The sequence below is a fragment of the Ascaphus truei genome, chromosome 1 (genome assembly GCF_040206685.1).
Source record: "Ascaphus truei isolate aAscTru1 chromosome 1, aAscTru1.hap1, whole genome shotgun sequence".
Lineage (NCBI taxonomy): Eukaryota > Metazoa > Chordata > Amphibia > Anura > Ascaphidae > Ascaphus > Ascaphus truei.
The window spans coordinates 353,193,405-353,219,522 of NC_134483.1; the positions used below are offsets into that span (position 1 = coordinate 353,193,405).

At 39.0% G+C, this 26,118-nt stretch overlaps 1 protein-coding gene across 1 annotated transcript in view; it reads left to right on the forward strand.

The window, feature by feature from the left end:
• Window positions 1-24,819, forward strand: part of LOC142499695 (alcohol dehydrogenase 1-like) — a 41,246-nt gene extending 16,427 nt beyond the window's left edge. The window contains exons 4-7 of the mRNA XM_075609466.1: window positions 6,295-6,382; window positions 7,462-7,681; window positions 20,667-20,927; window positions 23,476-24,819. Coding sequence (XP_075465581.1) covers window positions 6,295-6,382; window positions 7,462-7,681; window positions 20,667-20,927; window positions 23,476-23,589 — 683 coding nt within the window. The 3' untranslated portion in view covers window positions 23,590-24,819. The remainder of the gene's footprint in view (window positions 1-6,294; window positions 6,383-7,461; window positions 7,682-20,666; window positions 20,928-23,475) is intronic.
• The last annotated feature ends 1,299 nt before the right edge of the window (window positions 24,820-26,118 follow it).

The window sequence follows — 26,118 nt, forward strand, 5'->3', positions numbered from 1 at the left end:
GTATGATACAGGTAAGTATGGCACAGATTTTTTCTTTCCCAATAGTTAGAGTATATAGTAGTTAGTTTTTTCTTTACAGAGAGAGCAGTACCAGCCATCAGGTTACAGTACATAGTATTTAACAGTAGTCAGAGTATACAGTAGTTCCAGTATAGACTAGTTTGACTGTACTACAGTAACTGCCTACTAACTGCTCAATTTTTTTCTTTCCAGAGAAAGCAGCACCAGCCATGTACAGTAGTACTACACATCACACAATGCCATAATACAATTTTTGTTTTCTTGTCGTTTCAGGAAAAAAGGGTGGCCTGGGGGGAGGTGGGGTGTTGTGTCCAGTCTAATCTGTTTGTACAGTAAAATGTACAGTATATAAACAGCAGTAATGATGTACACAAAACCTCTCCTCTCTCAATGAACTACTGTACTGTACACAGAATGAGGAACAAGATAAAGACGGAAAAAATAATATTACTATATATATATATATATTATACATTACAGTATATATTATTAAATAATATTCTTATAAATGTGCATTATTCATGTTTCCCCATGTTTTACAAATGTTTTCTAAATGTGTATCCAATTTCAATCTGCCAGAAGAACTTAATAAAGACTGCATTATGTATTATTCATGATTATTTTTATATTTGTATTTTTTGGTTCCTGATAAAATAAAATAAATATTTATTCACATTCCTGCTAATCATAATCATTGACAACAACCACAACCCCCCCCCCCACCCCTACAGTACACCAATGAATAAGAATGAATGACAAAAAACATGAATCAGTTAATGGTTTTTTTAACTCTCAATTCTCACAATGCTGTGCAAATCAGATTTACATTTTAAAATTAAGAAGGGATTTTCCAAAGCGTTACCGTAAACAAAGTCTCAAAAGGTTGAGAGGGGGGTGGGGTGAGTCATGTGCAGTAATCAGCTAGCTCCCATCTCAAAGAGGATTACACGTAGGCGCACGGAGGCTTTGTAACTCTGATATGGACATATTAAGAACACAATGGCAATATTCAGAAAATTAACGACTCTGTGGAGAGAGGGGGTTGGGTGACTCATGCGCAGTAAGCAGCAAGCTCCCATCTCTAAAAGGATTAGAGTACACGCAGGTGCAGTGAGGCGATTGACGCTCGGCTAGGGACGGATTAAAAACACAATGACTAATTAACTTCAGAAAATTAATGACTGTGGAGGTGTCTGTCGATAAGAGTTTGTGTGTGCGTGGGGGAGGGATGAAGGATTAGTTGTGCAGCAGTTCAAAGAAATAACATACTGTAGAGTACAGTCAATTCAAAAGGCAGTTCATCATAATACTGTAATGTGATCCCTACACCCCCAAATACAGTACATAAAAAGCACACAAATCAACCATGTGCAGGCAAACGCACAGATTTAATATCGTAATATCAAGATTGTTTTTGCAGGCTTGTGAATAAAATAACAGTTAACAAATCATAATTAAAAAAAATTTGGGGGGGCACTCAAGCAAGCAGTATTCGGTGAAGTTACAGGCGCATGAGCAGGAATAAACTAGCTCCCATCCGAAAGAGGATTACACAGAGGTGCATAGAGAGGTGATGCTCTGTGCAAATCAAATTCGAGAAGGGATTTTCCAAAGCGTTGCCGTAAACAAAGCCTCAAAATTCCCATCTCAAAGAGAATTACACGCAGGCGCACTGAGGCTTTGTAGCTCGGCTATGGACGGATTCAGAACACAATGGCAAGATTCAGTAAATTAACGACTCTGTGGAGAGGGGGGGGGGTTGGGTGACTCATGCGCAGTAAGCAGCTCCCATCTCAAAAAGGTTTACACGCAGGCGCAGTGAGGCTTTGTAGCTCGGCTTTGGACGGATTCAGAACACAATGGCAAGATTCAGTAAATTAACGACTCTGAGGAGAGGGGGGGGTTGGGTGACTCATGCGCAGTAAGCAGCTCTCATCTCAAAAAGGATTACACGTAGGTGCAGTGAGTCTTTGTAGCTCGGCTATGGACGGATTAAGAACACAATGGCAAGATTCAGAAAATTAACAACTGCGTGGAATTTCAAATCCTTGAGCTAGCGTTCGTGGGGGAGGGGGCTACAGGGTACAGCTGCATGAAGTTCAAAGCTACAGACATACTTTAATTTCAAAAGGCAGTTCATCAGAATAATACACCCCCAAATACAGTACGTAAAAAGCACACAAATCAACCATGTGCAGTCAAACGCACAGGGTCGCAGTCAAAAGCTACAGCACAGATTGAATATCATAATACCGTAAGATGGTTTTTGCAGGCTTGGGAGAAAAAAAAAAATTACAATAAAATTTTTTTTTTACATTTTTTTGGTCACTCACTCAGGCAAGCAAGCAGTGGTGGGCGAAGTTACAGGCACATGCGCAGTAAATTCCTGCTGTCAAGCAGGAATGTGATTGAAACCAGACACACGTTCAAAGGAATGGTGTGGGAGAGATGTACTGCATTGTAGAGAAGATAAGAAGTTGAAATACCCTGCAGTGCAGTTAATTATCCTGAGCGAGGGGAGAGCGCTGTATATGGTGAAATGTGACACTGTTACAGTACACGCCTATGCGTTTCAACAATTTTAAAATGAGACATACTGAGACATACTGTACTGCAGAACAGCACTGCAAATGCATGTACACTTTAAATATGCAAATGTACAATTACTGCGCGGGCACACACAGACTGTGTACTGACGTAGGTTGAACCGCAAAGGTATTAGACTTCCAAGACAACAGCTCGCAAACGCCCTGAGTTTTTACACGACATTGCAGTATTGCAGACAGCGAGAATAAAATGCTAATATCACGAGCGCGAAAATAACGCAGTTCACTCCGGGCGAAAACGACAAAAAAATGCACATAACCCGGTTAATCTGAGAGCCGCGGATCTAGCCAACTTAGACTCAGATCGGCCGCCACTGTATACTGTATATTCATATTCTTACAGTATGTAAGCAGTTAAGTAGCACATTTCTGGGGTAGTATGCCTGATACAGTATGTATGTAACATATCCAAGGTAAAACTTATAGAAACAGTAAAGTAATTAAAGCTGCAGTTCAGTCAATATCCTGCGTGTGTTTTTTTTTAATAAATCTGTTCTGTAGTAAGAAAAAATACTTTTAGCATTTTCTGTTTTTAAAAAAACAACTTTGAAAGACCAATTTTCTTGTATTCTATTTTAACAACCATTTGCTAAGGCACTGCCCGTCTTGTCCAGTCACAAGCCCTGGCACACCCCTTTGTCAGCCCTGCCCTCCCTCTAGCACATGTCAGTGCAGGAGTGCTCATGAATATTCATGAGCTTCCACTGACTGACAGAAGCAGAAGAAAAACTTATGCCAGCTATAATGATGTCACCAAATTTCGCTGATCAATACATGGAGAACGAATTGACCTGCAGCTATGCAGTTCTTTAGGTAAGTAGAGATTGCCCACATGAAACTATTGAAGTAAAAAATTTTTTTTTTTTAAAAAGATTGAACTGCAGCTTTAATGGACTAGAACAAGTCAATGATCTCCTCCTACTACCTGAGGCTGTACATAATGAAATTTGCTTTAAATCGTGTTTTAATACTGTTTCATACTGTAGTAGAGATGTATTCCAAAACATTTTCTTCTGCAGAGGATACATTTAAAGAAACAATGTATTCATTTTTTTTAATTACAATTCAATCCCGTTTTAACGCGAATCCGCTTATAACGCGATGCAAGCGTGGCTCCCAATTTTTGTATTTATGAATACTTTACAACACGATTATTGGTATCTTAAATACTTTATTGTACCATGCATACAATTGTACATTATTTCTAATGCGATCCGCTTATAACGCAATGCGATTCTTTGGACCCCAAGCACAGCGTTATAAGGGAGTTGATCTGTATCATTATTATTATTATTATTATTATTATTATTATTATTATTAATGTAACAGTTTTACGGGACCCCACCCAATCTCACATTGGCCCCTGTGGTCTGCTAGCCCCATTACATGTATGTATGTTGTGTGGTGCACCTGCTGGCTTACAGGACTCCTGAGTCTCCCGCTTGATGGTAGCGGGGATATCAGCATGACAGGCATCTGAGGTAGTGTGGTCTGAGTCTTACTCACATCCGATGCAGCACCTCCACCTCTTCAGGATCTCTGCCGCTGCAGGGGGATGTGTCTGATGAGGACCTCCTCTGTGGTGCCTCCTTCTGTGTAATGACTCCACAGATACACAGAAAGGGTCTTGTGAAACTGGGCATCTTTATTAGCATCTTCAGGCAGACTGCCCCTCACAGCGGTCAGTCTAGCAGCTCATCTCCATATAGTGCATCCCTCTCAGAAGTTCCTGGCCTCTTAAAAGAGTTGGGTCACCTCTCCCATAAGGGAGATCACCATCTGTGTCAGATCCCTGAACACAGTGTAGGATATGCTATCAATTGAATCTGACAGCCTAACTACTGCAGACACTCATAATCTTGCACTCTGTAGAACTACTGATTAACCATCTCTCCAACACTATTGAACTTCTAACTTTTGGCAGTTCTGTGTCTTATATAGACTCAGAAAACCAGCCACACCTCTTGTGCCACTAACGGTGGACACAGAGCATGTTACCGAGCATGTTACCACTCCCCTTGTGTACATATGACACCTCTCCAGGGTGTGAGAGCAAGCCTCCATGATTGATGCTGGCAATCCTGCATACTTACCAGGTTTACTGCCAGCATGAGAAAGAACTGTATTCCATTTTATACATGGCTACATTAATAATAATATTAATTTAACAGAGGTTTGGTGGATGATCTCCGGATCTGAACCCCATTAGTTTCAGCTCCAGGGACCACATTCTTTCTGAGATATAACTCCAAAGGGGATGCCGATATCACAGCAAAGTTTAAAGCTCGCATGTCACAGATCGGTCTTCTATTGGCCTGTAGGGTATGGGAGGTTTTAAACTCCGTGCCTACATGACCCCTGCTAGCCAAGTGGAGCACCGACTGGCACCCCCTTTGCAGGTAAGTTTCTCTGGAAACACAGGGTCCCCGGATCTGAAATGAATGTGGTTCAGCTCCAGAGACCGTCTTCTTCAATTCTACTGTACAGTATGTTAAAAATAAAGAAATTTGCAAAAACAATCGCTTGAATTGCCTCTTTAAGGTCTCACATTTCCATGCAGGTGATGATGCATTGCAGTGAAAGTGAGAAACACCACTTTATTAGATCTCTTACACAAGTTTCTATGGTTCCCGAACTAATCCAGCAGCAGGTTTTAACTAGCAGAGAGTCAATCAGAAAACAACCGCCAGAAACTTTGTGAAGACGCTGACAGTACTACAGTAATTAAAATCCAATTAAAAACAATAAAACTCTCCACCCTAAAATCTCTTTTGTCTACATTGCAACTACAACGGAAGCCACATTAACTTTGTAATTCTGGTTTATATAAGGAATACTCAGTTGAATCCTTACCTTCTTTTCAGAACATTAAGATTAAAAAGACAGAGTGAAATAAAACGTGCAGACAAAATAACATAGAAAATATAAACATTTCCTAAATATGTTCAAAACATCACCATAGATTATGGACAAAATAAAAAAAGCAAAGTTATGCAAAAAGGTACTGTTTATGATAAATGTTTAGTATAAAGTAAAGTTAAATCATCTTAAAAGTTCGGTGGTCTATGTATCAAAGCAATAGTGGCACAATTCTGGGGCTAAAAAAAATCTCATTGATTTCAATGGGATTCTTTTACAAATATGCAACAAATTAACCCAGATGCAAAATGAGATAAACCTGCAGCAAAAAAATACTCTGCCACATTTCTGAAAGTAAAAAATGCCATTGGTATGGAATCTTTTTCTATGATAAAATTGGTGCAGTGTGTTTGCCCCACTTTTGCAGTCGGGATACTTTGATACATACTGTACTGTAACCTCAGGTGCATATTATTTTGCCCCAGAATTTCTCCACTTTAGCCTTGATCTATATCCGCCTCGGACTGTTCTTATTAATCATGGGTAGAAAGAATGAAAGTTGTAAGACGGATGCAATAAAGAGTAGTGCATTAGTTTATCACATGGTTTATGCAGTATGTTTTCAAAGATTAAATGCAAAAATTACAAGACATTGAGACAATGACCGTGTCAAAATGTTGAATGTGACCACTTGTTTTAGATGGTGAATCAGAACATTGATGTCCTTACTAAAAGCTTTTATTGTTTTAATTTTAGCACCATAAGTTGTTCAATTTTCAGTTATAACATATTGTTTTTGTTTTTCTAGGAGACAAAGTCATCCCGCTCGTTATTCCTCAGTGTGGACAATGCAGATGTTGTATAAATCCGAAGAGCAACTTATGTTATAAAAATGAGTTTGTTTTTAATCTTCTTATTCTTTATCTCAACCCCATACAAACATCATAAGTGGAGACTTATGTATGAAGGTCCCCTGGGTTCAAATCTTGTGCAAAACTAGGACATGAGGTAGCACCTGGTTAATAACAAAAATATATATATATTTAAAGTTTTACAACCAGCAGACTTGGACACCCTTTAGGGTTTTGGAAATGCTAGTGTGATAAAAAATGAATTCTATATTAACTGTATTTAAAGATGGAATGAGAGTCACAATGCCCTCAGAGTAAAAAAGTAAGACACAATTTAACCAGTGTTAACAAATACTGCACTGTATATTTTTGGGAGCTGCAGTAAGGAAACTACACTGTATTTGTAGGTCCAAAACAGATTTTCTATGTGTAAAGTTTGAAGGACTTGCAGCTCTGTTGTCATTTCTCCCTATTAATTATGTAGACAAATTAGGTAGCATCCCTACTACCCAGCTGTTTTCGCCCTCATACATGTTGCCATTTCCCAGTGCATGTTATTGAGAGATGAACAAATCTTCACAGGTGTTTTCAGATGCTGGGAAATATTTCACTACTAATCCCCTCACTTGACAAGCAAGAGCAAGTAGTCTGAATCTTGTCTATGCATTCCGTAACTCTGTAATTATTTTCCGGCCTCCTTGATTCTCTGAACAATCTTTTAAGTTCATGTTATCCATCCAGCCTACATCAGAATTCTTAGTCAAGGCTGATAATAATAGGGTGCTGGAGCAATGGTTGACAGCAGACTATTCTATTTTCTTTATTGCATTTTCATGCATTCTTGTTATTGATTATGTAATAGGGCCAATCTTTTTATATTTGATTTACTGCAGCTTATCTTATGTTGTAAAATGTATCCAAATTCAGTATTTAAACTAAAGGAGTGCAGCCCCCAACATCACTCAAAGTCGTAACAAAAGTAATGTTGAATGAGATAGACATTTGTGTCAAACTAATTTTCTGGCATTTGGAATTGAAATCTGATTTTGGCAAGAGATATTACTCAAATTGTGAGCATAATAATATTGCTTCTAAAAAAATGTGTCTTTGCCTCACTTGAACAGTATTGGTAGGTACTCTGGGCTCCTGTCTGACAACACCAGCAGATTTACCTGCAAGGGAAAGATGATTTATCACTTTTCATGTACCAGCACCTTCACTGAATACACTGTGGTGGATGAAATAGCTGTTGCTAAAATAAGTGACGATGCCCCTCTGGATAAAGTCTGCTTGATTGGCTGTGGGTTTTCCACAGGATATGGCTCTGCTGTGAACACCGCCAAGGTAAGTGATAGCAGCAACAAACCAGACACCTAACTAGATATGAACTGTTTTGGTGTTTCAATTTTTTGGTTTTGAATTGTTATTAAATTATGAGAATAAAATTCAAAATAAGCAGGAAAATGCTAAGTAGCATAGGTTATCAGTAAAAATGCTCAAAAAAAGATGAAACTAATAAAAACAATTAAGAAATAGAACTAATTTAACTAGAAAACTTACATTAATTAAAACTATTTGTCTACGAACAATCAAGGCTTTCAACTCCACTGTAGAAACTGGCAATTGGTCTGGTGTTCTGGTTTTGGTTCTAAATAATTGTTGGGTTTTGGTTAAGAAAATATCTAAAGGGTTTTACAGTAGCTTTAGTTTAGTAATTGGTTTTGAAATGTAAGCTTTGGTAGGTTCTAATTTCACACATTCTGATTTGCCCATTTGAAAATAAATCAATTATAGATATGTATTAATTGCTTCAGTTGAAGGAGTTAACACAATATACAGTTTAAAAGTAAAATCAGATGAGGATGCTATGCTATAAAAAGAGCAAGAAGACAAAATAGGTCATTAAAAACGTTAGTGTTAAATGAATGAATCTGACCTTGTCATCCCATTGTGCTGACTATTCCATTACATTAGTGTGTATTCAATACTACATGCCAACTCATGGAATTAGAAACCCACTGCTAGCTTCATACTGTATAATGTTGACTGCCATTTAGCAATGCGTGAGAGATTGATTCAGTTGATGTGATCTTTGAAACCCCCTACTTCTTTACCTATTTAGTACTGTATGCCCTTATAAAAGAGCATTCCTAAAGAGATTACTGTATACACTGTATTTAAGTATAAGATCAAGAGATAAAGATAACCTTTCATAAAGTGCACTCTGAGTGTCCAATAACACTGTGTCTTAGAGTGTGAAAGTGGGTTAATGTAACTTAGAGTTAACTAATAGTAATGGTTATGACATTAAGATATAACTTTTAATCATTTGTAATAAGATAAAAATAATAACTATATACAAGCTAAAAATGGGATGGGGTGGTTGAGGGAGAGTGGTTATCACAGGAAAGCCTTCAGCTAAATCAAATCGTTTGGCTTAGATGAGAATTGCACATTTACATGGAATTAAAGTGCATAGGCAAAGATCCATATCCATCTGCTCCAAGAAAAAAGTAGAACTCACCAGCAAGAAAATTAAAACCTAATTTATTAGACTACATAAAAAACAAAATAAACAAACAGTACAAAGTACTCTCCTACTTAATATCGGACCAAACATTTTGGACATATATATTTTGGAGAGTACTTTGTACTGTTTGTTTATTTTGTTTTTTTATGTAGTCTAATAAATTAGGTTTTAATTTTCTTGCTGGTGAGTTCTACTTTTTTCTTGGAGCGGATGGATATGGATCTTTGCCTGTGCACTTTGCTACCGTGAGAGGATCTAAACAAAACGGAAAAGGTAGCGCTAATAAAATAACCTGATAATGGCCCGCAGCCTGGGATATAACTCTGACACCCACGGTCAGAAGAGATAGATGCAAAATATGTTATATCAATGGCGCTGGGCTCCAGGAGATGACAAATATGGGATCAACAAAAAAAAGGATATACAGTATAGCAGCCTGATGGGGGTAGATGTCCACTAGAGCCCTCCTCGTGTTGGTGGTCAGATCATGCAGACAAAAAAAGAATAAAAAACAAACATAGTGTGATACAGTATATCATAAACACAAATAACACCACTAACAGACACTAAAACTGACATATGCTGAGACACACAATGGACTAAAAAGTAAAAAACACATTTAATATAATAACTTGTTGTTCAGTACAACTAAAATCACACAATGTGAGAAGTCCCTAATATCCTTCAGCTAGCTGAAATGCCCGCTTACGGGAGCCCAGCTGGTATCAGGCAGTGGATAATCTGAGAGTATCCCCTCTCTTACGAAACCGGTTTGGCTCCTGCCCGTCTCCTGGGTGTTTGCCTCGTGTAATTGTCCGGCTGCCAGGGAGTGGGTGGATGTAGCAGATGTCTCAGGTACGCCAGGGCAAGATCATCCATCCACACTTCCTCTCTCCGTCCTCCGGGATGTGGGCATGCGCAGAAGCGCTCGGCGTCACAGGGCATACACCGCCGCAACCCCAGCTCCTCGCAGTGAAGGGGAAGACTCTTGGCGGCAAATTCAAAAGTGCTCCAATGCAGGAGCTGCTCAGCTTGGCCTGTGGGGCTCAGAAACATAAAATAAATAAACTACCATAGTGCATAACGTTACAATAAAACATTGAGCAGGTAGAACTCCATAGGAATATGCTAGATTATGGATGATAAATCAAACATCAGTCATAAACCAGGAGGTTGGGAGAAAAAAGACCCAGTAGAGAGACACAAAGCCAAGATGTTAAAATGCCAAAAAACACTTTATCCGACAATGATAAAAAATCAAGGCTTACAGGATACCAGATGATATAAGGCGTTGGTTTTAGAGTGATCTTGATGCCGAGTCGCGACCTCGGGAAACCCCCTCACACAACCGCCTCATTCACTGGCTCCGTCCTTGCTGCTAGTCCACGCCGACACGTCACTTCCGGTTTGCACGCTGGTAGCTGGCGTCACCGGAGCTGCTGCTGCAGACTGTAGCTTGTCTCCCTCTAGGATCTCACGCTGAGGGTTACGCTCTACGCGTTTCGCCGTGCAAGTCGACGGCTTCGTCAGGAGTGCTTTAACCCTAAGAAGGCTATCTTTATATACCCTCCATTATTACATTGACCTTTTCTCCCATTGGTCTAAATGTAATTCGATCTAAATTGACTAAGTCACTAATTGCCCTTACATACAATTTAAATCGTACACAAAGTTTATACAATGAAATTAAAATACAATGTTTAATATAATCAATTAAAAAGACTTCATTATTTGCAAAACATTTGTGATAGTAAAACATATACTAAAATACATAAAACTATAGAAAAAACTATAGTGTGGATACACAACCCCCACTGAACTTAGAGGATGCGGCGATTGTTGTATCTCCAAAGACAAAAGAAGGAAAATATTATCAGTACAGAGTATCAGTTTTTCACAGTCACATAATATAGCCAACTTTATACTTTTCAAGGGATCATAGATTTTAAAGGAAAGCATTTAACTCGAAATCAACATTTAAACCCAAAGGTACCAGTGATTTCAGAGTAAAGATCCAAAAACTCTCTCTTTTTTTCAAAGTAGTTATTCTATTTCCCCCTCTCCAGTGTGGTAGCACTTGCTCTAACACAGTGAATCTGAGACCTGATATATCACTGTTATGTTTTTGAATGAAATGGTTGGACAGATTATGTGTTGTTACACCTCTCCTTATGTTACCCACATGTTCCAGCACGCGTGTTTTTACTGATCTTGAGGTTTGACCTACGTACTGTAGTCCACATGGGCAACATATAAGGTACACTACATGATCTGATTTGCATGTTAACATTTGTTTAATCTGAAACCTTTCATTAGTGATATTTGATGAGAAACTAAATTTATCATCACATCTATATTTACATGCCAAACATGTTGTGCAGCCATAGAAACCTTTCGATTGTGTGAGCCACCTATTCCCATTTGATTGTACTTTTGGTAATGCACTAGGTGCCAATTTCTCTTTTAGAGATTTAGCTCTCCTAAAAATAACTGTAGGCCTCTCTGGGACAATGTCTCTTAATACAGGATCATTCTTGACAATATGCCAATGTTTGTGGATTATTTTTGATATTTTTTCAGACTGTCTATTGTAATTAGTACAAAATGAAAATTCAAAATTTTTATTAGGTACTTTTTGTTTTGTGTTATACAATAGATCTTTTCTGTCTATATTCTCTGCTCTTACAAGAGCATCCTTAATGATCCTGTCATCATAGTTTTTTTCTTTAAACCTATTTTGAAGAAAGGCAGACTGTTGATGGAAATTATTATCATCTGAGCAGTTTCTCCTAATCCGCCTTATTTGTCCATATGGAATATTATGTAACCAGTTCGGATGGTGACAGCTCGTAGTTGATATATAGTTATTAATATCTACTCCTTTGAAAAATGTTTGTGTTTTTATCTGTCCCTCCTCAATGTAAATTTCCAAATCTAAAAAATTGACCTTTTGGTGACTATATTCACAATTAAATTGTAGATTCAGTACATTATCATTGAGGTATTCTATGAATTGAACAAGACTTTTTTCATCTCCCTTCCATATGAATATGATATCGTCTATATATCTACGCCATAGGCACAAATTTACACCCAGCTCCGCAATAGACCATATATGGTCCTCTTCCCATGCTCCCATGAGTAGGTTTGCGTAGCTAGGTGCAAATTTTGTGCCCATGGCAGTACCTTGTTTTTGTAGATAATAGGTCCCCTCGAACATGAAGTAGTTGTGTTCTAAAATGAACTTTATGCCATCTAAAATGAAATTAGCCTGTTCATTAGGCATCTTTGGATCTTTGGCTAATGCTCTGTCAACTGCTTCATGTCCATCCCTATGATTGATACATGTGTATAACGAGGTGATATCACAGGTAACTAGAAACCATCCATCTTCCCAAATTTGATTATCCAAAATACGCAAGATATCAGTGGTATCTTTTAGGTAAGATGGAAGTTCTTTTACAAATTTTTGCAAATAGACATCTATATAGGCGGATAAATGGGAGGTTAAGGAATCTATGCCTGCAATAATTGGTCTTCCCGGGGGGTTGGTTATATTTTTGTGCAACTTAGGAAGATAGTAAAATATGGGCTTTACAGGATTATCTCTGTATAGGAAGTTGTATTCTTCTGTATTTATTACTTCATTCATTTTTCCCATATCTAACAGGATTTTTAGTTCTCTCTGAAATTCTACTGTAGGATCTTTTTTCAGAGGTAGGTATGTTTGACTATCACCTAAAATTCTTTGAGATTCTACAATATAATCCTTTCTATCTAAGATGGCCACTCCACCTCCTTTATCGGCTTGTTTTATAACTACCTGAGTGTCTTCCTGTAGAGTTTTTAAGGCCTTTCTTTCAATGTTACTTAGATTATTCTCAAATCTTTTTTCAGATTTGACTAACTTTTCAAAGTCATTTTGGACTAGTTGCGAGAAAACTTCTAGATTATTGCCCTTTACATGCTTTGGATAAAAAGTTGAAGGTAATTTAAGGCCTGAATGAACCAAAGTTTGTCCCATTTCAGAGGTTTTAGTTGTGCAAATTACATCTGCATATTCTCGTATTTTGGATAATCAAATTTGGGAAGATGGATGGTTTCTAGTTACCTGTGATATCACCTCGTTATACACATGTATCAATCATAGGGATGGACATGAAGCAGTTGACAGAGCATTAGCCAAAGATCCAAAGATGCCTAATGAACAGGCTAATTTCATTTTAGATGGCATAAAGTTCATTTTAGAACACAACTACTTCATGTTCGAGGGGACCTATTATCTACAAAAACAAGGTACTGCCATGGGCACAAAATTTGCACCTAGCTACGCAAACCTACTCATGGGAGCATGGGAAGAGGACCATATATGGTCTATTGCGGAGCTGGGTGTAAATTTGTGCCTATGGCGTAGATATATAGACGATATCATATTCATATGGAAGGGAGATGAAAAAAGTCTTGTTCAATTCATAGAATACCTCAATGATAATGTACTGAATCTACAATTTAATTGTGAATATAGTCACCAAAAGGTCAATTTTTTAGATTTGGAAATTTACATTGAGGAGGGACAGATAAAAACACAAACATTTTTCAAAGGAGTAGATATTAATAACTATATATCAACTACGAGCTGTCACCATCCGAACTGGTTACATAATATTCCATATGGACAAATAAGGCGGATTAGGAGAAACTGCTCAGATGATAATAATTTCCATCAACAGTCTGCCTTTCTTCAAAATAGGTTTAAAGAAAAAAACTATGATGACAGGATCATTAAGGATGCTCTTGTAAGAGCAGAGAATATAGACAGAAAAGATCTATTGTATAACACAAAACAAAAAGTACCTAATAAAAATTTTGAATTTTCATTTTGTACTAATTACAATAGACAGTCTGAAAAAATATCAAAAATAATCCACAAACATTGGCATATTGTCAAGAATGATCCTGTATTAAGAGACATTGTCCCAGAGAGGCCTACAGTTATTTTTAGGAGAGCTAAATCTCTAAAAGAGAAATTGGCACCTAGTGCATTACCAAAAGTACAATCAAATGGGAATAGGTGGCTCACACAATCGAAAGGTTTCTATGGCTGCACAACATGTTTGGCATGTAAATATAGATGTGATGATAAATTTAGTTTCTCATCAAATATCACTAATGAAAGGTTTCAGATTAAACAAATGTTAACATGCAAATCAGATCATGTAGTGTACCTTATATGTTGCCCATGTGGACTACAGTACGTAGGTCAAACCTCAAGATCAGTAAAAACACGCGTGCTGGAACATGTGGGTAACATAAGGAGAGGTGTAACAACACATAATCTGTCCAACCATTTCATTCAAAAACATAACAGTGATATATCAGGTCTCAGATTCACTGTGTTAGAGCAAGTGCTACCACACTGGAGAGGGGGAAATAGAATAACTACTTTGAAAAAAAGAGAGAGTTTTTGGATCTTTACTCTGAAATCACTGGTACCTTTGGGTTTAAATGTTGATTTCGAGTTAAATGCTTTCCTTTAAAATCTATGATCCCTTGAAAAGTATAAAGTTGGCTATATTATGTGACTGTGAAAAACTGATACTCTGTACTGATAATATTTTCCTTCTTTTGTCTTTGGAGATACAACAATCGCCGCATCCTCTAAGTTCAGTGGGGGTTGTGTATCCACACTATAGTTTTTTCTATAGTTTTATGTATTTTAGTATATGTTTTACTATCACAAATGTTTTGCAAATAATGAAGTCTTTTTAATTGATTATATTAAACATTGTATTTTAATTTCATTGTATAAACTTTGTGTACGATTTAAATTGTATGTAAGGGCAATTAGTGACTTAGTCAATTTAGATCGAATTACATTTAGACCAATGGGAGAAAAGGTCAATGTAATAATGGAGGGTATATAAAGATAGCCTTCTTAGGGTTAAAGCACTCCTGACGAAGCCGTCGACTTGCACGGCGAAACGCGTAGAGCGTAACCCTCAGCGTGAGATCCTAGAGGGAGACAAGCTACAGTCTGCAGCAGCAGCTCCGGTGACGCCAGCTACCAGCGTGCAAACCGGAAGTGACGTGTCGGCGTGGACTAGCAGCAAGGACGGAGCCAGTGAATGAGGCGGTTGTGTGAGGGGGTTTCCCGAGGTCGCGACTCGGCATCAAGATCACTCTAAAACCAACGCCTTATATCATCTGGTATCCTGTAAGCCTTGATTTTTTATCATTGTCGGATAAAGTGTTTTTTGGCATTTTAACATCTTGGCTTTGTGTCTCTCTACTGGGTCTTTTTTCTCCCAATCTCCTGGTTTATGACTGATGTTTGATTTATCATCCATAATCTAGCATATTCCTATGGAGTTCTACCTGCTCAATGTTTTATTGTAACGTTATGCACTATGGTAGTTTATTTATTTTATTTCAGATACTGACGCTCCCCTGATATTTCGTTTTTGCTTTGAGTGTGGACGTGGAAACTAGTCCGTGAAGGGTTTGAGTGTTCTTTTTTTCATATTTTTGTGCACGAGTATTTTGTGTTATTTCACTGTATATTAGCACTGTTACTGCACTGTTGCACTTAGATAGAGTGTTTTGAGCGCCATTTAGTATTTTGTATTTGCTCAGAAACATAGCATGTTGCGTTCAGTGATATCAGGGACCACCCTACGCGTTTCGGAAGACTGCGCTTCCTTCCTCAGGGGTAAAAAAGTAGTGCTACCGTCTATGAATGTCTGCATATATATAGTCCCGATTTAAAGACACAGTAGCCAATATAATAAAATGGACATGCGCACTGACACCAATGACTGGTATCTCAGCATATAACAACAACAACATGAATCACAAAACCTATAACAAACTACAAAAAAAACAAATGATTGTATCGTAACACTTATAAAAAAACATATAAATCTGCAGAAAAAGCATGTCATATTTCATGTAAACCCCCAACTATTGCATAGAGGAGGGAATCAGGCTAAATGGATACATAATACATGCTAACTGATTAACTTAAGTGATTTGTATTAACCCTTAAATCCATTCTCGTTCAAGGAAATATACCAATTATGTACATGATGATTCACATAAGAAACAAGCCAATTTACAATCCATATATAAACACAATATTGTATAGACAAGTGTTTTTTTTACAGCAGACGTATCATCACTGTATACAGTCACTGACCACGTTCAGAGTTGTGAGGCTGTTGGCGAAGTCATGGACGGTGACCTTATGGTTTCTGACACTTTTAAATCCTTTTTAATTACAAGTATTAAGTTTATTTTAACACATAATTTTTTTAATTTTAATGGATCTTATTATTTACAGGCATGTGGCACCGCCATGGATACTAAGTTCGCTTCTAGTTACGCCAATTTATTTATGGGCGGCTGGGAAAAAAAGTACATTTGGTCCGGCTGTCCCTATGGAGCGAACTTGGTCCTGTGGCGGCGCTACATCGACGATATTTTCTTTATTTGGTCAGGCACGCACACGGAATTAATATTATTTCAAGATTACATGAATAACAATCCGTTTAATCTTAAATTCACTTTCACATCCAGTAGTACTTATATTGCATTTTTGGATTTATGTATATACACAAAAGATAACATTCTGCACACTAAAACTTTTTTAAGACCGTCCAGGCCAATAATTACTTACATGCCAACAGCCATCACAACCCAGCGTGGATCAAGAACATACCAAAGGGACAGTTTATTAGATTAAAGCGTAACAGCTCAACAGTAAAAACTTTCCACACACAAGCACTAGAGTTAAAAAATAAATTTATTGACAGAAATTATGAAGCAAACGATCTAGATAGGATCATATCAGAGGTCGAATCAATAGATAGGAGCACCCTTGTTCAATACAAAAATAAGACAAAAGCATCAACGAACATACCATTCACAACACAATATAATGCCATGGCCCCTAACATCAAAAAGATTTTGTACAAGCACTGGCCTATCCTTAAAAAGGATAAAGATCTAGCTAGATAAAGATATTACCGGATAAATCAAATGTAATATTTGCAAAAGCACCAAATATTGGACAGAAACTAGCTCCCAGCTGTCCACTAATGCGGAAAAAAACACAAAACAATTTCGGACTTAAGGGCTATTTCATCTGTAATACATGTACAGCCTGTAAATACAGTAAAAAAAAACAACATTCACTTCATCAGTCACTTCTAAGATCTATGACATTAAACAACATATCACATGCAATAGTACAAACGTTATTTATCTTTTGGAATGTCCCTGCGGTCTACAGTATGTGGGAATGACCACAAGGTCCATCAAACGACGCTTATATGAGCATATCAACAATATTACTAAGGGCTTGGTCACACACAGTGTGTCTAATTACTTTCTTCAGGTGCATGAAAAGGACCCTAGAGGACTCAAATGTTTGGCCATAGAGGCACTTACGCCAAATTGGAGAGGAGGCAATATTAATAGCCTCCTGGGCAAAAAGGAGTCCTTCTGGATATACGAGCTCCAGACGCTCATCCCACTTGGCCTAAACATAGAGTTCGACCTTAAGGCCTATCTTATTAAGTAATTGACATTTAGTGTTTTATTATTTAAGGCATTCACTATGCAAGTTTCATCACATATTGTATCACGATTTAGCATATTGTATCACATGCATATACTTATATGCATGTTCATACATTTGTGCACAGATGTGCATATATATTGGTTTTAAGTCTGCATCACACATTCTATCACCATTTGGTATATATGTATCTTGTATTTATGTATGTACATGTACATGTATTTGAGCACAGATATACGTGTATACTAGTTCATGTATGGGTAGTTACTTATCCTTTAGCTTTAGGACACTTTTTCTTTTTATACATTAGTTGATTACCTGTTAATAATATCATGTCATCACACTTATTATTATTATTTTTTATTATTTTTTATTCACTTATGGGCTATGGAGGATATTGCACTGAACGCTGGACATTTGCCACATGCTAGGTTGTGGGCATTGTTTATATTTACGGTTCCCTGGGTCTAAGCTCCTTTTAGCATGCTGTTCATCTTACACTTGTCTATACAATATTGTGTTTATATATGGATTATAAATTGGCTTGTTTCTTATGTGAATCATCATGTACATAATTGGTATATTTCCTTGAACGAGAATGGATTTAAGGGTTAATACAGATCACTTAAGTTAATCAGTTAGCATGTATTATGTATCCATTTAGCCAGATTCCCTCCTCTATGCAATAGTTGGGGGTTTACATGAAATATGACATGCTTTTTCTGCAGATTTATATGTTTTTTAAAAGTGTTACGATACAATCATTTGTTTTTTTTGTAGTTTGTTATAGATTTTGTGGTTCATGTTGTTGTTGTTATATGCTGAGATACCAGTCATTGGTGTCAGTGCGCATGTCCATTTTATTATATTGGCTACTGTGTCTTTAAATCGGGACTATATATATGCAGACATTCAGAGACTGAGGCACTACTTTTTTACCCCTGAGGAAGGAAGCACAGTCTTCCGAAACACGTAGGGTGGTCCCTGATATCACTGAACGCTACATGCTACGTTTCCGAGCCCCACAGGCCAAGCTGAGCAGCTCCTGCATTGGAGCACTTTTGAATTTGCCACCAAGAGTCTTCCCCTTCACTGCGAGGAGCTGGGGTTGCGGCGGTGTATGCCCTGTGACGCCGAGTGCTTCTGCGCATGCCCACATCCCGGAGGACGGAGAGAGGAAGTGTGGATGGATGATCTTGCCCTGGCATACCTGAGACAGCTGCTACATCCACCCACTCCCCGGCAGACGGACAATTACACGAGGCAAACACCCAGGAGACGGGCAGGAGCCAAACCGGTTTCGTAAGAGAGGGGATACTTTCAGATTATCCACTGCCTGATACCAGCTGGGCTCTGGTAAGCGGGCATTTCAGCTAGCTGAAGGATATTAGGGACTTCTCACATTGTGTGATTTTAGTTGTACTGAACAACAAGTTATTATATTAAATGTGTTTTTTTTTACTTTTTAGTCCATTGTGTGTCTCAGCATATGTCAATTTTAGTGTCTGTTAGTGGTGTTATTTGTGTTTATGATATACTGTATCACACTATGTTTGTTTTTTATTCTTTTTTTGTCTGCATGATCTGACCACCAACACGAGGAGGGCTCTAGTGGACATCTACCCCCATCAGGCTGCTATACTGTATATCCTTTTTTTTGTTGATCCCATATTTGTCATCTCCTGGGGCCCAGCGCTATTGATATAGCATATTTTGCAACCGTGAGAGAATCTTCAACCACTACCGGATGTCCCAGGGAGACGTCTCTACACGTCGGGGCTACATTTGACTTCCAGGGAGCCAGGCGGTGATCGATTGTGAGTATTGTGAGTAACGTATACTCCACACCGGGCGCAGCCGGGGTGAACCGAGGGAGACGGAGTGAGTTGCTTTCTCACGTAATGTCCCCTTAAAGTGTTCCGTTAAGCCCTCCTTGCCTTCCCTTCTACCCTACATTGTTTGTTTACCCTTTTAACCCACAATATCCGGTGCAAACTCCTTTGACTATTTATGATACTGTATATGGCTGCTGCCAGCAGCATTGACCATCACTCTTTGAGCTTGTACATTGTTTTTTTCAGAGCATTTACATAGAATGTATTTGAAAGTAACAATTCACTGACAAATATTGTTATTGTAGTTGACAAAATGGCTCTCAATATAGCAGTATAGAGTAGTTTTTGCTACTTGAATCTCGATGATCAACCACTACAGTATTTATTCAGATACATGTACAATTCATATTCAGATGTTCCCCGACGTACATAGGTAAATATCTGAATCGCTGAGCAGTGGAAGTCTAGGCATTCTTTATTGGTTCTCTGTAGTTGTTTACAGAGCTTATATTAGATATTATAGTCCTTAACAATATTGCAAAGCTATCAACTTTCTTTAAAAATAGATATAGAATTGTGCCAGTTAAATACAAACGTTAGTATCTTGTAGCCATTACCGTCAACATAATGGCTACAATAAGAAACTAAAGCTTCTACTTAACTGGTACAATTCTATATCTATTTTTAATGCAAGTAGAGGGCTTATCAATATTGTAGCTAAATCACTGCACAGCATACAACAAGCTTGAGGATTAGATTTTACTGCGGGTCTCCATGGAAAAAACATGTTTGCAATTATTGGACAAACCACAGTTTACCTATTGTCGTGATTCTAATGTTGTAGGGCTGACCATTTTAATTGGCTGTGTTGTTGAACATCAAAGTTCAGTACTGGCATTTTACAAGCTCCATCTTTTTTTTATAATGGTCCTCCGTACTTACACGAAGCTAGAATATTGCGTGCAATATTGTATATATTTTTTGTCTCCCATTACATAATAATCAAAGATGTTGTGAAATATTTGACTGTTCAAATTTTAGTGGGATTAAGGTTATAAAGCTTTATATCCATGACTATCATTTATCTGGTAATGGTGAAAATAGGACTTTTTGTTTACATAGAAAATGTATAGAAAAAAGTTGGACATTAAGCTTCCTTTACAATATTATAAATGCTGACTCATAATATGCAGTATGAGCAAATCGTATAAAAATACTTACTTTCACATTTTATAATCTACAAAATGACTTCATGGTCACATTGAAAGAAGACTATTTTCTCAAAGTCTTTCTGCTACAAACGTTGAGATAATTACTGGGCAACAACTGCACCAGATTTTATAAACTTTGTCACATTTTATCTAACCTACATTTCACCCACTACAGGTTGAGCCGGGATCCACCTTTGCTGTATTTGGCTTAGGAGGAGTCAGCCTCTCTGTGATCATTGGATGTAAAGTAGCTGGTGCTGCCAAGATCATTGGGGTAGACATAAACAGTCACAAGTTTGCAAAAGCAAGAGAGTTAGGAGCCACTGAGTGTATCAACCCAAAGGACAACGAGGATCCCATCCATGAGGTGCTGGCAAAGATGACTAATGGTGGAGTGGACTATTCTTTCGAATGTGTTGGAGGCACTGATATAATGGTTAGTAACACATACCAGTTAAAATGATTATCAATCTTAAAATAGAATGTCCCTTGTTTTGGCATGTTTTAACCAAGTCTTCTTTTGTGTTCTTAGCGTACGAGAGGAGAAGCCATTATTTGGGGGCTTTAAAGCTCATAGCATGACATTCACTTTCTAGTCCCTGAAGATAGCATACTACAGTAGGTGATGTCATAGTTCCTGAAAAACTTACAGTACTTCCACAGGTTGTTTATTCCCCTATCTTCCGTGGTGCTTTGAACCCTCAGTGAGTTGTTGGTGTTCATGGAAGTAATGCCATGATTTATCACTGTGGGAAAGAGAATGATCAAAGAAAGCTATTTAACTAATATTACTATATGTTATATAATAATATATTAATATATTAATATAATATGTTTTTTGTTGTTGCAATATTGTCCATATTTAAAATGTTAAGTTTGCGCATTTGTATAAATTCATCAATTTGCACATTTGTAGCTGTCAAATTATCAAATATTTGCTAATATTCAAATATACTCATTTCAAAAAGCTACAGTAGTGGCAGCTTTTTTCAAACAAACTAATTTGCAAATGTTTGAAAAAGCAAGAAAATACAGTTTTTCACCGCAAATTTGAATTTTGGCAAAATATTTGCCCATCTCTAATTGGAAAGTCTCTCCAGCGATAATATATTCATCAGAAGCTAAACCGATGCAGCTTGGAAGAAGTTGAGAAACACACAATAATGCGGAAAGAGCACTCCGATGGTCTGCCAATTTGTACTCATACTTTGGACTTGCAGGACATTATGTCACTACCTGCCTAACAAGACCAAGAATCCTTGGGAAATGGAAAATCTTTGGTCACCAACGAGAATTTAAGCTGGGCAGTTGAAGAAAATTCCCTACATGTCTAATTATTACGTAATAAGAAATAAGTCCAACTCGTCTAGTCTGTCCCACTTATTGCTTCCACTTCCACTGAGGTAGGGGGTCACGGAAATCCCTATCCTGACTCTTCTCGACTCTGTAGCATCAAGGAACTTCATAGATATTGAGTTTGTTCGAACCAAAAGCCTGTCAATGCAACTAAAGGAATGACCTGCCCTAGTGGAGGCTATGGATGGAATTTACCTGCCAGCAAACCAAGTCACCAAAGAGACTGTACCACAAATGATTTAAACTACAGTATCCTGGGCTATCAATAGAACTTCTTTTTAGACTCCATCTATGCCCAGCATTTTCTAGTCATCCTGGGTTTGCCATGGTTGTCACAACACAATTCCCAGATTATTTGATATATAGGACTTTGTTGACACATTAATTACTGCCCTAAGGTGAATCCTGGACTAAAGATGTTCTTACATGCTAGTGATTTCTTCTCCCAAAACTCAGCTAACCTGAAATTTACTACAATTTTGGACACAAAGAACTTCTAGCAATAAAATCTGCCTTTGAAAAATGGCAGCATCTCATTCATTAATAGTCTTTACCGACCATACAAATGTTGAATATTTACGTACAGCTCATAGACGGAATCCAAGATAATATTGCTATTATATAAAGTAACACTACTAACACCAAACTACATACAATTGGATAAAATTACCCGGTGCATAGGGAAAATACCAGTAGATAAACTCAGATAAAGTGGCCAGAGTGGGCACAGCAGTCCCTTTTACATGCAATCATGGTCAAAATTAAGGGGTAATATTATATAAATATTCCCAGGAAATAGCCGAATGAACTAGCAACTCCATGTACCAACAAAGGAATATGAAGCATAATGTACTAGTGTATAGACGCCAAAAATAATAAAGTTTTAATAGTATGTAAATCAACACGCCAAAAAACGGTGAACACAGTATGCACTTATGAAAACTAAAAATGGATTAAAAATCCCCAGGCTGAGAATATGTGTATGGAAGCATATATACAGGGTCAAAAATGTAAAGAACCAGGGTAGACATGTAGGTATAAACCCTAAGTGTAATAGGGGCGTGGTGACGTCACAACGTTTATTGGTAGCCTGTACTGACATTTGTCTGTCTACTTGTATACCCTCGCTGCATTTGTTGAACTATACTGCCCACTACCGTGTCCCCCCCAATATCTACACTTGACTTACACTGCTAAGAAGACACAGTATTACATGTAGGGTTTATACAGGTACCTACATATCTATCCAGGTTCTTTACCTTTTTGACCCTTTTACATATGCTGCCTGACACATGTTCTCAGCTCTGGGGATTTTTAATCCATTTTTTGTTTTCACAAGTTCACCGTTTTACGACGTGTTGATTTACATAATATTAAAAGTTTATAATTTTTTGCTTTTATACACTAGTACGTTATGCTTCAAGATCCCTTTGTTGGTATATGGAGCTTCTAGGTCATTCAGTTTTCCTTGGGGATATTTACATCCTATTACCCTTTAATTTTGACTGTGAGTGCGTGTAAAAGGGACTGCTGTGACCTCTCTGGCCATTTTATCTGTGTGAATCCAAGATAAGCCAGATGGGCGCTGTTCTTCACCTGATTTTATTTTATTGTCTCCTATTGTCCAGGAACACAGAATGGCCAAGCAGATGCCCTTTCCAGACAATACAACTGAGAGGAGTTGTACAGTAGTCCAGTTCCTGTCAGCACTGTCCTGCAACAGAATCATTTCCTGGTACTAATTTGCATGGATGCATCCAGTAAGCTACCATTCATCAGTCCATGTCAGTGCAATTAGAGGAGCAACAGAGCTGTTTGTTCTTCAAAGGTGGCCTTTTTATTTTTTCTGGCAGTCTTCATTTGGAAGTCCTGAACTCCTACTATGACTCAGTGATGATCGTTCACCCGGGAATTAGCATGACTTTCTCTAAGAAATTCTGGTGGCCCAGACTCAACCTTAATGTTCATAATTATGTCTGTGTGAGGATTCGCCATCCCTGCAGTCGCAGACGGTCTCCTCACCTAAACAAGTCTTCCGTGACGGATACCCAGCATGCGCGGTTTCATGGTCCCAGTACGCGCGCGTGCGTGGACCTTGCACACTCTGAACAACCGCCCGTGGATTCAGACCCTGCCCCCATCACTGTCACACGACGTGGATGTTCGGCCAGCCTCCCTGCTGATGCGCGAGCCAGGTCCCGCCCACTGACCTCCGTGACGCGCACGGGTCGGCGCACGACTGGCCCCGCACCCTCTGGTACCAGGAATCGGCGTGGGAGTGACGCACGCTCTAAACTCCACCCCCTGGCCTCCATGACGCGCCCAGGACGGCGCGCGAGCAGTTCCACCCTCAACCCTGATTAGGCTGCATCATAGGGCACACCTTTGTGCACCAGCAGCCAATCGATTTGCACTTCCTGGTTCCGCCCTGGCTGGCTATTGGAGGCTCCTCCTGTATGTGCCCTCAGTCAGTCATTGCTGAACATTGTGACGCCGTGCCTTGCCACATCCTTGTTGCTGAATCCTGCCTCGTCTTGTTTTGTATGCTGTTTAACCTCTTGTTGCCTGAACCCTGCTAGCTCCTTGGACTCCCCTTCTCTCTACTCCTGATCCGGCTTGTATGACGATTCTCCAGTCTCCAGTCCTGACCTTGGCTAAGTTCTCCAACGATACGACATTCTCCTATCCTGAACCTGGCTACATACCCCGACTATCCGATACTCTCCAATCCTGAACCTGTCTACGAACTACGACGATCCGAAACTCTCCACTCCTGAACTTGGCAAGTACCTTAACCATTCACCAATCTATAACCCTGACCTACTCTACATCCGACGTGCCTGCATGGCTGTGGGTCGGCGTTAACCAATTCCCTACCTTAGCACCGCAGTCGCGCTTCGTTTGTGGTGAGCTATGCTTTACAGTCTGCTTTTGTGAGTTCTATGCCTGTAATAAAATATCTTGTGCTAAAACATGTGGTCTCTTGCAATCACTACTTATCTCTAAGCCAGGGGTGGGGAACCTTTTTTCTGCCAAGGGCCATTTGGATATTTATAACATAATTCGCGGGCCATACAAAATTATCAACTTAAATATTAGCGTGCTATATTTGGTCAAACATTTAATGAAAGGGAGAGACAGAGAGAGAGAGAGAGGGAGAGAAAGAGAGTGGGTGTGGGGGTGGGTGACTGACTCTTGGGTGGGTGACTGACTGACTGACACTTGAGAGATTGACTGACACTTGGGTGACTGACAGACTGACACTTGGCTGACTGACTGACACTTGGCTGACTGACTGACACTTGGCTGACTGACTGACACTTGGCTGACTGACTGACACTTGGGTGACTGACTAACTAACTGACACTTGGGTGGTGGGGGACTATGACTGACTGTGGGTTGGTGTCTGTATTCACACTCACACAAACACACACACACACACACACACACACACACACACACACACACACACACACACACACACACACACACACACACACACACACACACACACACACACACACACACACACACACACACACACACACACACACAAACACACACAAACACACACACACACACACACACACACACACACTCTGACACTCTCAGACACCAGACACATACACACCAGTCTTAGACACCAGACACATACACACCAGACACACACACACACACACACACTGACACTCTCAGACACCACACACACACACATACACAGAGAAATCATAGCGGTGGGGAATCACACACACACACACACTCTCTCAGACCCTCTCACTCATACACTCACTCTCTCACTCACTCTCAGACACTCTCTAAACAAGAATGACAATCAGCAGCAAGAACTGACAACTTGAGATGCATGAGGGACAGTCTGACAGCTTAGATCACACTGAGTCATTTTATGGGGCACAGATCATTGGGGTGCAGGGGGGGGTGTCTGCAAAAGTTAATCTTACAACATGTACTGAAGTCAAGGAGACCAATGATGCTGGGATTAGGTGTCAGTCAGTGACTGAGTGAAAGACCTGGTGGTGTCCCAGGGGCCTCCTGCCCTCCACCTGTCAGGGCCCTGCGTAGCTCCCTCTCCTCTTACTCTGCGACACTGTGGAGCAGGTACCCTCCTCCTCCGCTGCTGCTGCCCGGTGTGGTTAGGAGGAAAGTCGGTAGTGAGGTTTCTCTCCCTCCGCAGACTCGCTCTTTTATCCCCCAAGCCCCACTCCTCATACCCCCTCCCCCCCTGGAGCACTGCTTACCCGCGCCGCCCTGGT